At 47.5% G+C, this 13034-nt stretch overlaps 5 protein-coding genes across 5 annotated transcripts; 2 read left to right on the forward strand and 3 right to left on the reverse strand.

Annotated features, from left to right (window-relative positions):
- Positions 1-435: 435 nt before the first annotated feature.
- Positions 436-1690, reverse strand: ONS95_008793 (uncharacterized protein; the record flags this gene model as incomplete). Its single annotated transcript, XM_058502346.1, has 3 exons — positions 436-633; positions 700-1459; positions 1509-1690. 3 exons carry the CDS (start codon positions 1688-1690, stop codon positions 436-438), a joined length of 1140 nt encoding a protein of 379 aa, XP_058361274.1.
- Positions 1691-2524: 834 nt separating this feature from the next.
- On the forward strand, positions 2525-5198 carry ONS95_008794 (uncharacterized protein). The gene is made up of 2 exons (XM_058502347.1): positions 2525-2740; positions 2787-5198. The coding sequence occupies exon 2, from the start codon at positions 3063-3065 to the stop codon at positions 5070-5072; it is 2010 nt and encodes a 669-aa protein (XP_058361275.1). The 5' UTR covers positions 2525-2740; positions 2787-3062; the 3' UTR covers positions 5073-5198.
- Positions 5199-6215: 1017 nt separating this feature from the next.
- ONS95_008795 (uncharacterized protein) lies at positions 6216-8223 on the reverse strand (the record flags this gene model as incomplete). The annotated part of the gene is made up of 3 exons (XM_058502348.1): positions 7500-8223; positions 7341-7444; positions 6216-7281 (listed from the first exon to the last, which is right to left on the reverse strand). Exon 3 carries the CDS (start codon positions 6942-6944, stop codon positions 6216-6218), a length of 729 nt encoding a protein of 242 aa, XP_058361276.1. The 5' UTR covers positions 6945-7281; positions 7341-7444; positions 7500-8223.
- Positions 8224-9704: 1481 nt separating this feature from the next.
- Positions 9705-10759, forward strand: ONS95_008796 (uncharacterized protein). Its single transcript, XM_058502349.1, has one exon. The coding sequence runs from the start codon at positions 10045-10047 to the stop codon at positions 10543-10545; it is 501 nt and encodes a 166-aa protein (XP_058361277.1). The 5' UTR covers positions 9705-10044; the 3' UTR covers positions 10546-10759.
- A 20-nt stretch (positions 10760-10779) lies between these two features.
- Positions 10780-12995, reverse strand: AIM9_4 (Phosphotransferase enzyme). The gene is made up of 5 exons (XM_058502350.1): positions 12780-12995; positions 12560-12709; positions 12328-12479; positions 11869-12274; positions 10780-11813 (listed from the first exon to the last, which is right to left on the reverse strand). Exons 1-5 carry the CDS (start codon positions 12970-12972, stop codon positions 10954-10956), a joined length of 1761 nt encoding a protein of 586 aa, XP_058361278.1. The 5' UTR covers positions 12973-12995; the 3' UTR covers positions 10780-10953.
- Between the last annotated feature and the right edge of the window lie 39 nt (positions 12996-13034).

Raw genomic sequence — 13034 nt, forward strand, 5'->3', positions numbered from 1 at the left:
ATTAAACATACTAAGCTCACCTGTAAACCAAATCTCACTTTCACGAAGGACTTGTTTCTCTTGTTCCAGGTCGTACGCATCATAGCATGAAGTTGTCTCACTAACCCACCATCTATGATTGGCAGATGTTGCGACGGTCTGTTGGCGGAAAAATTCGGCGGTTTGGCGAACCTTGAAACAAACACTTCTCAACAGCGTGGGGAAAAAGCCTACAATGCCTGAATTTGGGTTTGATGTACCTGTTCTTCCTCGAAAGAATAGATACGTCTCTTGGTGTCCCAGTTGTCTTATTATCATGTCAAAATTCAGAAAGGATGCATATGAGGCGGTGTGCTATGCAGTGACATTCTTTTGGGCCTTTTCTGTGTGTAAAGAAATACGTCACGCCACCAAGAAAACGCAGCCTCAAAAATCACTTTTTGCAAACCGTCTCCATCACTCTTGGTCTCCATCTAAAATATGTATCTTGACTGAGTTTTTCGTCCGATCAGCCGCAGTCTGTAGAGCGTTCACACAATCATCCAGTTGGAAAGTATGCGTGATCAGTGGCCTCAGATTGATGTAACCAGACTGCAGCAAACGAATCGCATATGGCCATGAGTGGTGATACCGATTAATGAATTTGATATCAATCTAGGGTGTAAGTATTAGTAACATTATTCACAGGGAGGATGGATGCTCTTGCACAGAAACCCATACCTCAGCGAGAGACGCATGCATGAACGGAAGCCCATCTAGGATAGCTTTCCCTACTCCAACAATCATGACCTGTCCACCTCTCTGGCACGCATATATCGCTGTGTTAAAGCTACTGTGCACGCCCGAGCATTCATACACAACGCTTGGTTGATCGCTCCCGACTCCCTCGGTGAATAAAGCTGTAATATCGGCAGCGATATCTTCTGGTTTACCATGCAGAGGTGACAGATAAACATCACATTCTGGTACAAACTTCTTCGCAAATTCCAACCTCGAAGCATCAATGTCTGTGATCACCAGCGGCCACGCTCCGCTCGCCTTTGCCGCGGCCAAAGCAATCAGGCCAATTGGTCCAGCGCCGCATATTAAAACAGGCTGGCCCAACCGAACCGGTACGCGCTCAAATGCATGCAATACGACGCTCAAAGGTTCCAACAAGGCGCCGTCGCTGAAGGACAATTCATCTGGCAGTTTGTGCAGATACTTCGCTCGATGAACGTGATATCGACGAATCGAGCCGTGAAAAGGCGGTGCGCCGGAAAACTGAACATCTGCACACAGGTTGTACTCGCCTGTTGTGCAATTGCGGCATTCGTGGCAAGGCACTCCCGGCTCAATGGCAACGCGATCACCAGGGCCGAGATGCTTCACGTTGAAACCTGTGAAGACGACTACGCCGGCTCCTTCGTGGCCGAGGACGTAGTCGGAGGACACGATACAGGTACCTATCTCTCCAGTCTTCCAGAAATGTAGATCGGAACTGAGGGACACTTTAGACCTGTGGCACGGGAATGTGAACAACTGCTTACCCGCATATGCCATTGGCGCGGAAATGAATAATGCAGTCATCTGGCCCAGGATATAGTGGCGGCGATGGAGCATGGTAGATTCTGTGATCTTTAGTAGTGTAGAGGGCAGGATTCGGAAGAGGGGGCGCGAAGGAAGTCGAGGATGTTTGATCGCCAGGTGTTGGAATGGATTTACCATTCATCGTGGTGGTGAATCAATCATACAATCAGTCAATGTACTTCACGATGTCGTTACTTTACGATGTTGCATGAGATGGTCTATAAAGCTGACCGGTCAAGTCTAGATTCGCTTTCAGGCAGCTGTTGAGGTGTTGAGGTGCAGCTTATGTCATCGCTTAACAGCACCTGGAAAGAAGACCGACAGTGCCGAAAGGGGTAATGTTACGCGCCTGCTGACATTCGAGACACCGCTTAACCGATAAACCTCAGTTTCACCAAAGTAATCTATAGAACGGCCTTTTGAAAGCTCTAAAAAGTCAGCCTTCTGCTTTCGAGTATTGCATTCAATTCAATATTGGTAGTAAATTTATCTTGCCTTTGGTTCTTCACGACCCGTTTTACTCCAGAAATGTGGCACTTCCACCTTCGACGAAAACATTTGGGCAATATACGTATGAACGAGCGCACTTCCGGTCAAGTACCTAGATATGAGAACGGCTCTGTCCAAGCCTGAATGCTCCCGACTGGGCTCGACTGGGCTCGACTGGGCTCGACTGGGTAAGTGCAGCTAGGGAGCGAAGTGAAAGTTGGTCCAAGAATGCTCAAGAAACAATTTTTGACGAGATTACAAGTTGCTCCTGCCTTCATTTCATTTATTGGGATCAAGAAGCATTCTGCAGCAAACCTTGGAAAACATTTGGAGCGCGGCCAGTTCTTGTGGGACGGGACGTGTTGATCTCGGTACTGTAGCCGGGGTTGACTAGCGAGCGCCATTGATCGTTTACAGTAAAAAGGAACCTGGAAATAATTCACGGCAACCGATTCGCTCGCTGACTTGCTTCCCGACCCCGCATCCTTTCGAGTCTGGAAGGTACAGTACCTATGCCAATTCATGTGGTCCCCCCTCCCCTTTCATATTTATATTCGAAACCGTTCTCAGAATCTCGAGTTCTCAACTTCAACAGCCGTCGTAGCAAAGCAAAGTAAGCGATGCACCATTTGGACTGTCTCGACTGTGTGGATTGTTGCAAGCCCAGATCTCTCTTCGGCTGGGCCGCACTGGCAGATGATTGGTGAGTTTTGTCCCGAGCCCTCCAAACTATCGCTTACCTTGTCTAGACCCAGAAGTCCGCTCTCAATAGTGCATGAGACTACACCTATCTGACTCTTGCAAGGCGCCAAGTATCCCCATACAATAGAACTAATTGGCTCAAGATGTTCCTCGGCTATGCTACAATTGCTTGTGTACTAGCCTAGCAAGTTTTTAGGACGAAGACCCCTTTTTGTCTACTTTGCGGCTCTGCGGTGTTCTCAGACGGCGTCATCGATGAATCTTTTGCTTCCCTTTGATTTCTGCACAGCAGCCAAGGACTTGCCCATAATGCGATTGCGATAATGTTTGTTTCCCAAACCCTGCTTCTACTGACTTTTATTTTCTCGGTGATTGCTCAATATGTTTCCCCATGGAGCAGCGCCACCCTATCAACAAGCGCCACCTCAACCCGGAGCACGACACTTTCGAAAGGCACCTTAAATGCGACACCCTCTATCGTCTCAGGGAACGCCACTAGTCTCCCAAATGTCTGCGCTGGGGGACTACCTGCCTCCAGAATCATCACAACTAGAAACCAGTACCAATTTGCTGTTTGCTTGGGCACCGACATGCCAGGAGGTGACGACACAATTGAAGGTAACATGAAAAGCATGGAGCAGCTTGCCGAAGATTGCTCGCGTCGACCATCATGTATTGGGTCGTCATGGGAAAAAGTGTTCAACTTCGCCTATCGAAAGGTTGTTTTGACTGTCACGAAACCCTCGAAGAAGGTCGATTCGGTTATCAGGATTAGCTCTGGCCCGCCACCAGATCCTGCAGAGAGAAGAGTCACTGGGCAATGGAGTGACGTTATCAAGTTTCCTGTCATCCCAGTTGCTGTTTTCCTAGTGTCTGAAAAACCTAGAATCACTCGTTTGTTAGCATTCTCTGCTTTTGAGCCGCTGTGGTTTGGAGGTGCCAAGGGACGCACGCAGTTTGCAGAGTATGACATTGAGACCGGGGCAGTTTCTCATCGAAATATTACTAACACCAACCATGAGATGTTCTGTCCTGGGATCAGTACGCTACAGGACGGTAGAGTGGTAATATCTGGTGGGACAGATGCGAATCGCACTACCATATATGATCCCAAAACTAACAACTTTACCGCGGGGCCTAACTTGCAAGTCGCTAGAGGATATCAGTCATCGGCAACTTTATCAGATGGGAGAATTTTTACGCTTGGTGGTTCGTGGGATGGGCCTGTCGGTATCAGAGATGGGGAAGTTTACGACTCGGTTGCAAATACGTGGACACTATTACCTGATGCTTTTGTGCAACCTTCATTGACACAAGACGAGGTAGAAGACAAGAGAGATAACCACCAATGGTTCTTCAGCTGGCGTAACGAATCGGTTTTCCAAGCCGGGCCGAGCAAACAGATGAACTGGTATTGGGGGTCTGGATCGGGACGAGTGCAGCCTGTTGGGACTCGCGATACCGAGGATGCTATGTGCGGGATATTCGCTATGTACGACGCGTTAAGGGGGAAAATACTTACTGCCGCCGGTACTCCAAGTTATGATCGCAGTACTCCTAACAAGAAAGCCTTCCTTATGACTATCGACGAACCCGGTACGCCACCTACAGTTGAACGACTGCCCGACCTTGCTCAAGGGCGAGCATTTTCCAACGCTGTTATCCTACCCGATGGGACCGTTCTCGTTACAGGTGGCCAAACATACTCCAAGTCGTTCACGGATGAGCGCTCCGTCTTCGTTCCCGAACTTTTCGACCCGGTGACCAAGACATTTCGAGAGCTAGCCGCGATGAAGATCCCTCGGAATTATCACTCAACCGCCATCCTCCTACCTGATGGCCGTGTTTTTAGTGCTGGTGGTGGCTTGTGCCGGCCTGACGGCAAGTGTGCAAAACAAGGATCTGACCATCCAGATGCCGAAATTTTCTCACCACCCTATCTGTTCAATGAGGACGGAAGTGAAGCCAAAAGACCAGAGATCGCAACTCTGTCCACTAACGTTGATTTCAACGGGTACTTTGTTCGTCCTGGAGGAAGCTTGATGCTCACTCTTACGGATGATCAGCCAGGCGTCGAATTCTCCTTTGTGAGAGTTGGCACGAATACCCATTCGGTTAATACAGATCAGAGACGAGTTCCGTTAGATGATATTCGAAAAGTCGGGAGTGTGTATACTCTAGCTTTGCCTGCGGATACCGGGATTCTCATTCCTGGTGATTGGTTTCTGTTTGTTATTTCGGCCGAAGGCACTCCCAGCATATCTCGGACCGTAACTGTTATGTTGTGTGGGATGCTTCAGAGGTGCAATAATGAGGATGAATTTAGGGGTTGATAGACTTACCAGAGAGACAAAATAGAGAATGCTTAGCCATCAGAGCCAGACTTCGCCTAAGAGCATTGCATAAAATATTATTTTAGCGTCTCCAGTAATGCAATTACCAACATTTGTTATATCTCGATCCGATACAATTGAACTCACAGCAGAGCTCATAGTACATAGGGACCCACCTTGATGTTGCATGTCTAGACTGCGACAAGGGGCGGGGATTTTTCGCTCCCCCCGTCCCCCGCCCCTCGCGGGTGATCCACGGTGCCTTTTTTGGTGCTTTGCAAGGATAAGCTTCCATACTTCTTGTATGGCTTAGATGAATATTTCATTATTGGACATAAATTAAGCATTTCTTACCTTATATAAAGATGTATCCCCTTAACTGCTGAAAACACACTTTTCCAGGGCACAGCGCTAAAGCGAGGCGCCAAGGCTGCCTAGACGACAACAAAGTATTCACATTTCGGCGTTCTTCGCTTAATTACAGGGTCTCGCTACAGGTGTGTTTGATACGGCAGTTGAGGGGATAAGCTCCCCGCGGGGGGTATCAAAAAAATAGAATCGATTAAAGGGTCATGAGGCCATAAGGCACACACACAAATGAGGAATAGTTGCATCCAAATAAGAAATAGCTACACTAAAACGCTGCCTAGCTGCTTTAACCTGTCACAAGCGAGATAACTTGAAGCTGACTTAGAGAAATGAACTCAGCTGTAAACTTTGAAGAATTATTTAGTAGCAAAACTATAATAAAAATTCAAGTATTTAATTTCATTAGAATTATAAAAGTCTTATAATAATATTTGTATAGATATTAAATTAATATTAATATCTTAATATTTGGTATATTTCTAGAAGGAAACTGGTTTTAGAGGGGTATTCTCGCTTAATAAAACAGCGTGTGTGCCTTAAGCAGAGGTCTGACAAGGGTGATAGTAGGTGTGTGTGTGCCTTATGGCCTCATGACCCTTTAATCGATTCCAAAAAAATCCGCGAGTCCCCAGCGGATGGGGTCCCCCACCCGCGGGGCCCCGTACGAATGCAAACTTCCCAAACCCATGAAAGCTATTGAAAGTAACATCCAGCACAAAAAGAGGCATTCCCAATTACCTGCACATGGAGGTTGGCCATAGGATACATCGCAGGTCAGGAATGCAAGAAGCACAACAACTTGTCAGAAGTCACAATTTCGCGACAATTTCCTCGTTGTGGGTTGTTCCGTTCATCTGTTGCCAACGCCCATCCGGCTTGTTGTATCCCCATTGACAGGCGAAGCTGAAAGGGCTGTGAATCCAGAGGTTGTTCCAGAATCTGACCATTCAGACCTGCTACGAGCGACCTCAAGCACCCATACTCAGATGTCAAGAAGCGGGAGTCGAGCCGTACAGAGTCCAGAGTCAGAACTTGCAGCTGTTCCTGTCTGTCAACAAGATCTAACATCTCTTGCACGCTGGCATCAATTCCGCCGAGGAAAAGAGTCCGCAAGTTCTTGAACGCGAGTCTGGGGAAGACTTCCGTGAGACCGATGGTGTCCCGCCGAATCTCGACGTGAATTGTTTCCAGCTGAGAAAGACACACCAAAACCCTCCGTAGACACGGTTCGTGGTCGTCGGCACTTGCAGGATTCGCTAAAACTACCTGCAGGCTTCGGATGCTCGAGCACGTGTGCTTAAAGTCGAAACTAAGACATCTGGGTATCCGTATCAGGGCGCTCTCATAGAGTTTGATACAGCGAATTTTGGATTTGGCGTTTGGATGTTGCTTCATAGCATGGAGTAAACGAACAAAAACACCAAATGAACCCCCGTCAAAGATCCGAGACGAGTTCACCGGCCCTAACTGGATGGTCTCTAGGTAAGGAAACAACGGAAGCATATACAAGAAGAAAAATGACTGTTCAGAAGCTGTAACTTGTCGGGGATATAACCCATTTTCTGTATGCAGTACTTTGGACAAGGAATGACACAGACAAAGTTGGGATTGGCGATCGAAACATCCGAAATCCGTAGCACCCCATTGAAGGCGACGAGTCTTGACTTGGTTGTCAAGGTGGATACCATAGGAATCCAATAATTTGACTGAATTGAGGAGAAGGTAAGGGCTGCCCCCATAACACAAAAAGATCCTTGATGTTCAAGTAGTGTGCAATCATGTTGAACACTTCAGGCGGAAGCTTCTTCAAGAGAGAACTCTTCGGTCGATGACGCTCAACCTTTTCCATTATTGGCACGGGTGATCAATCGCCAGCTAGGATAAAGAAGAGTGAGGTACCTGAAGTACCAGTTAGGTATTAATGAGTGATTGCATATTCTACCCACAAGGCGCAATACAGAGCGCGAGCAGCACATGAGGCTGTTCACCGAATAGCAAGTTTCCTAGCACAAGTAAGCATGGCACTACTGAGGTCATGTACAATCAGGCGCTTCGAACCTTCAAGGTGGTAATTGGGGTTGAAAACTCAAATTAAAGCCAAGTGGGAAAGCGAATTTTCCATAGGCAGTTCGGGTTGACAGCTTCGTGGAAAGCAGACTTGGAAAGAAGCTTTGTTTGTGGTGGACGGGGTTACTTCATTGGCGAAGTTGGATTTCTTCAACGGCGGGGGCAACCAACTGGGTCAAGGACGGAATTATACCAAGTATTCAACATATTAATAAGCTTTGACTCATCGCAAGTAATTCGGACTGCCGAGCACTGCTGATGGATTCTAGCTAACATCTGCTGGATCCCGCAGCCGAATAGAACGACCCAAATAATGATACTGACCGATTATAATGTGACGATCATGGAGAAGATCTGTCGATCAGACCGCGAAATAAATACACCTACAGGCAAGAGTCTGGAATGTATAGAGTGTATGTGAGCCGCCGCAAGGCATAGCAGTCTGGCCTGAACGAATGCCGGATGTGGGATGAAATGGGGGTGTCAATAACCGCTGATCTACTCGAATCGGATTGAGGTATACGGTGGTGGGCAAGGGGCAAAGGTTGGAACAAGCTGGAACAGGTGGGCACGCAATACAGCCCGTCCTGGATCCCGAATTGGCATACGAGACATTTATCCGCTGGGTCCAGGTAGGCTTCGCTTACCACAGGCTGAGTAAAATGCTCAGTATCAACGCAGTGGGGGTTATCGCATCGAGCGGCGTTTGTTGGATAGGTTAGAATTTTGTATTATTCTCAATGCGACAGAACGATTAAGGTAAGCACCTGCTGCAGTCAGTTCACGAGGCACCTAGCTCCCGCCACGTACGATGAATGCTCAGTGGCCTGCCCACGGATGATGAGTTAAGCGATAAGAAGAAAACAATGTCAAACAGACAGTGAAAAGCTGAAGGGCAGTCTCCACTTCCGACAGGACTGTACTAATAATCAGGTCGATTTGCAGTCTCGGATTTGGATGGGTCGGGTTACTTTACTGTCCTGGACGGAACGGGTCGTGTCATGACATGACGGGACGGGAACTTGCTGACGCCAGATGATGACCACCACCCCCACCTCCCAAGCCCACCCCAGCATTCTGTGCTATCTGGCTGCCTCCAAAGAAGCTTTGGATCCTCAAATCTTAAATGCCACAAGAGCAAGGCTCCAATAATTGCCTCATGCAGTGTTCATCACTTACTTACTGCATGCGGTATGGAACTCTCAAACCTTTAAATTGACGTGTAGTTATCATTTCGCACCCTTGAATAAATGACAGAGCCACTCCAATAATGTCTTAAATCCGGATCTGCCTCCATAGATCTGTGCCCCGGAGCCACCGGAGTGGATGCAAGTTGGATGGAGAAGTGGGAGGGTCCCAGCGAGAGTCAGAGCTCCGGCTCCCTTTGAGAAGGAATTTCCATTACTAAGATCAGAGCTTGGAGCGGAAGATTAATGCTTCGCTCAAGTTCAAGGAAATCCATTGGCGTGAAAGACACGGGTCTTCTGTCACCTTTGCGTCCTGAGCAAATCCCATTAGGGTGGCTCAGGCGTGAAAAGCTCGCACCAGAATCCTAATAGTACATACTAAAGCCCCTCTAGCTCGATCAATCTCTTTGGCGAGAGTAATCAAGCCTTTTCTAGCTCAATTCCAAGAGTAAAATCATAGCGATACTTCTGGGCATAGGAGCTGCAATCAAGAATAAGCATTCGAAGGGAACATCCAGTCTAACCCCTCACCTGCTGAAAACATACTTTTCCAGGGTACAGCGCTGGCGCTAGGCGCTGAGGCTGCCTAGACGACAACGCAGCATTCTGATTTTAGTGTTCTTCGCTTAATCATAGGGTCTCGCTACAAGCTATGTCCTCCCTGGAAAGAGTGTGTTTGATACAGCAGTTGAGGGGATAAGAGAAAAGATGGAGATTTGGTGCTGGTGGCGAATGATTAAATAAACATGCGTCTCGCTTGAGAGGTGACAAAAACCACCAAATCCAGGACTTCTTCATACATCATAAACTATATCGTACTAACTTCCTACAAGTTTCGGCTCAAGAATAGCTTCATGTCGTTTTGATTAACTTATCCTGTACAGATAAGAAGTTATTTACCGGCTACATGCAAGTAGCTATAAAAAGTGGGGACGATTGGGAAATCAAAGCTCAGAAATCGACAAGGGATGGGGAATGATCGAGAGATTTGAAACTCATGATGCAGTTGCCCGAGAGTTCCAAGCGCTTTCTTTGTTGGCTGAGTGGGGGAGGTACCAGAAGTGGTACACTTTTGCGCGAAGTTGCTTGATATTTGCCATTTCTTTGTGACGCGAAGCAAGAACATGTTAGTAGCCGCCAAACGCTTCCATAGGATTGCCACGATATACCAACGCTCTCTTCATAGCGTTTGAAAGAGACTGCCAGTTCCCACTAGATCATGAATGCAGAGATGCGAAGCTAGGCTCTCAAAGCATGACGTCCACTCCAATGCATTCTCATAAAGCTCAGGTCTCCCCAACTACACTGTCTTTCCACTTCTGCATCGACAAGTCAGCTCACAAAACAACATGGCTTTCAGCAAGACCTTGACTCAACTTGTTGGTACTCTCGGACTTGGCGCGAAACGACACCTCTCCAGAACCTCCCCTCTCTCATCCCAGCCACCAAACAACAAGGCCATGGTCGAAGAATTGTGTCAGAAGGCTCAGCAAAGCGAGGATAAGCTCAGAAATCTAAAATTCGGCCCGGACGAGATGCAAAAACACGCCTACATCAAGACAAACAACCATCGCTTGGCCATCTACAAAGATCTCCAAAACCCCAACATGGCCTCTGCTCGCATCTTTATTCTCAGCCGACCAACGGCCCGAGCTGCCAAGAATATGATCAAGAAGAACGGCCCAGGCAGAAGGAATAATGTCCCGATTGGCGAGAAGTTTAGATTCATGACGGGAAAAGCTTTCGACATGAAAGCCTTCCGAGAAGATCTGTGGCGAGAGGGAGTTGATGGGGAGAAGGCTGCGGAAAGACACACGCCGGCGGAAGACAAGGGCCGGAAGGGCAAATGAGTTGGTGGAAAGCTTGAACGAGACATCAGATAAGGACGAGGTGGAGAGTTGAATGATTTCAGGGCGATAACGAATACATGTATGGTCACTGGCTACGAGGGGTCTCTTGGGAAGCTCAACAAATAGTGCTTCTTCATTTGTCTGAGAACATCAAGATGTACACGTATTGTGTACAAGTGGAGGAGTAAATCAAGGAAAGTCACGGAAAGCTATGGGTGGGTACAAAGTCAAATGGCAACTGCTTTTGTATTCATGTATCTGAGTAGAGTTTGTTTTCTACCTGTCTGGGGATGATCTGGTGAGTATTCCCATATCTCACCTGTTCTAGGACCCAACGAGGCCCCCCAATTGTGACAAATTAAGTCACCCCTCATTGATAGGCTAATTAAGACTGCTTGGCAGCTGACTTTAATTCATCTCTCGTTGGAATATGTGACGCCAAAGCCGTTCCAACCAACGTCTTGTACCTTCTCTCTGGAATTCACCAACCAACGCTTCCACGGCCTCGCGATTCTCTCGTTCTACCACGGAGAAGTCTTCTGCACGGACAATTCCACCCTTTAGGATTTTTCCTTCGTTATGACATGCTTCTGCATAAGCAACCGCCAAATCATGGAATTCGCCTGATCTCGCTATTTGCTTTCGTACACCCTTAGTCGCTGCGACACAACAAGGGCAGGGAGCGGCTGTGATCATGTCCCAGTGAGCACCTATGTCGACCATGACGCGCTGAAGAGGGAAGACATCGTTGCGGCTTAGAGCACCAGGGATAAGAGACACAGGGTCGTATAAGAGTGAGCGGTTCTGAATATTGACTGCGGCCCAATGCTCTTCGTTCTTGACGCTTTTGATGTTTCTGTAATGATCGGCTAGGTAAGGGGTAAAATCGTTATTTCTTGCCGCAGCAGCGAGCTTTTCGTGTCTGCTAAACCAAGAACCATATTGGACAAGCATGCTTGGAAGCTCACTTTGGAAGAAGGGCTCAGACGCCGAAGCTGACTGCCAACCAGTAATGCATGTGATTTTCTTTGTATACGGGTCGACGTATACGTTGCTCAGGCCGAGATCTGGATGAGAGAGTGAAGTTGGGAAAGGTCTAGTATCGAGTTTCGGCCAAGCTCTGAGAAATGCCCGCAAAACAAAATCATAATCCTCATACTCTGGGTCTCCGAGTCTGTCGTAAGGCTTTATTTGGGCCTTTCCGTGGAGTACCATCCACTCTAATTCGTTCTCTGCAATAGATCTCATGTACGACAGTGGATCACTCCCTATATCAATAAGTATGTACACTCTTCAAACTTCAATGATGCCGGAAGGACTTACAAGGACCTCGCTGTAACGCCATCTTTTCTCTTTCACCTTGCCACAATCTTGGTTCCGTCAACGGCCCCATGGCCCAACGATCGGATTCGATACCAACAAATGCCTTTGCCTCGAGGGGCGTAAAGCTGCCTTGCAAAGTAGAAGCATCAACACCTTTGTCCTTGAGATCCTTCTTGAAATAGATGCAGCCATGCTCTTTGAATGTCACAGCTGTAAGGTCTGTCTCTAAATCGACGAGTTGTGTCACAAGGTTGCGCTTGGATTCCATGTCCCACCGAGGCCAGAACTTCTCTAATGGCTCTCCTACTGCTTTCTCCTCGATAATATATTCAGCACCTACTGAATTATCACCATCGGCCGAGTACGAAAGGACCTTTGGTATGGGGAACTTCACAACTTCACGTAGCTGGACTCATACTGTTAGACGTGGAGTGAGAGTAAGAGTGGACAGCAACGTACAAAACTTCGGGTAGCAACTTCAGAAGAAGTAGTATAGAAAGCAGGACCCGCATTAGGATGAGGAAGCTTTGCTACAACTTCCGTTCCATTGTCCATCTTCATGATCATAGCCTTGTTTCTTTGACCTTCGACACATTTGATGATTTCCACACCTGATGCTCAGAAGTTAGCGTCGATTTTCTTCGGGATATTCACGTTCTGGGGGTCGTGGTTCAATCAAACCGGTTCTTACATGATTTGGCACCATTACCAGCAGCATTCACTGAGACCTCGACGAGGTTGGAGATATTGAACTTGCGGTACCGATTTGCAAGTTGCTCAGACTCGTTGTATAGCCACCGATGTCGAGTATATCGATACAGTTCTTCTTCTTCAATGTTTTCTGCAATATAGAATAAGCGAGACATCACAAAACATATGTTATGGGACAGACATAGATTGAGTGCACTTACCTAGACCGCTGTCAATCTGCTTTCGAAGGATCGGCATTGAAGCACCGTGCATGCCTCTGCGACCATTTCTTTGGAGAAGGTTGCAAGGTAAACTTTTCTTGATGAAGATTGGTCGGCGACAGCCTCCTTTGAAGAGATTGTATGGAAGCATTGTATGAGCAGTCCTACGCGTGAGCTCCAATTGTATTCGCATCCCAGGTGTGGGATAAGGCGGACAATCTCGAGCTATTTGAGGTATCAAAAAAGCTTGAAAGG

This window comes from Cadophora gregata (assembly GCF_030347475.1).
Source record: "Cadophora gregata isolate MNR1 chromosome Unknown scaffold_3, whole genome shotgun sequence".
NCBI classification, from domain to species: domain Eukaryota; kingdom Fungi; phylum Ascomycota; class Leotiomycetes; order Helotiales; family Ploettnerulaceae; genus Cadophora; species Cadophora gregata.

Coding starts and splice junctions, on each gene's coding strand:
- ONS95_008796 (XM_058502349.1), top strand. CDS start 10,045: ATGGCTTTCAGCAAGACCTTGACTCAACTTGTTGGTACTCTCGGACTT.
- ONS95_008794 (XM_058502347.1), top strand. CDS start 3,063: ATGTTTGTTTCCCAAACCCTGCTTCTACTGACTTTTATTTTCTCGGTG.
- AIM9_4 (XM_058502350.1), bottom strand. CDS start 12,972: ATGCGAATACAATTGGAGCTCACGCGTAGGACTGCTCATACAATGCTT. Junction 12,275..12,327: donor AAGTTGCTACCCGAAGTTTT/GTACGTTGCTGT, acceptor GTATGAGTCCAG/CTACGTGAAGTTGTGAAGTT. Junction 11,814..11,868: donor GGCGTTACAGCGAGGTCCTT/GTAAGTCCTTCC, acceptor TTATTGATATAG/GGAGTGATCCACTGTCGTAC.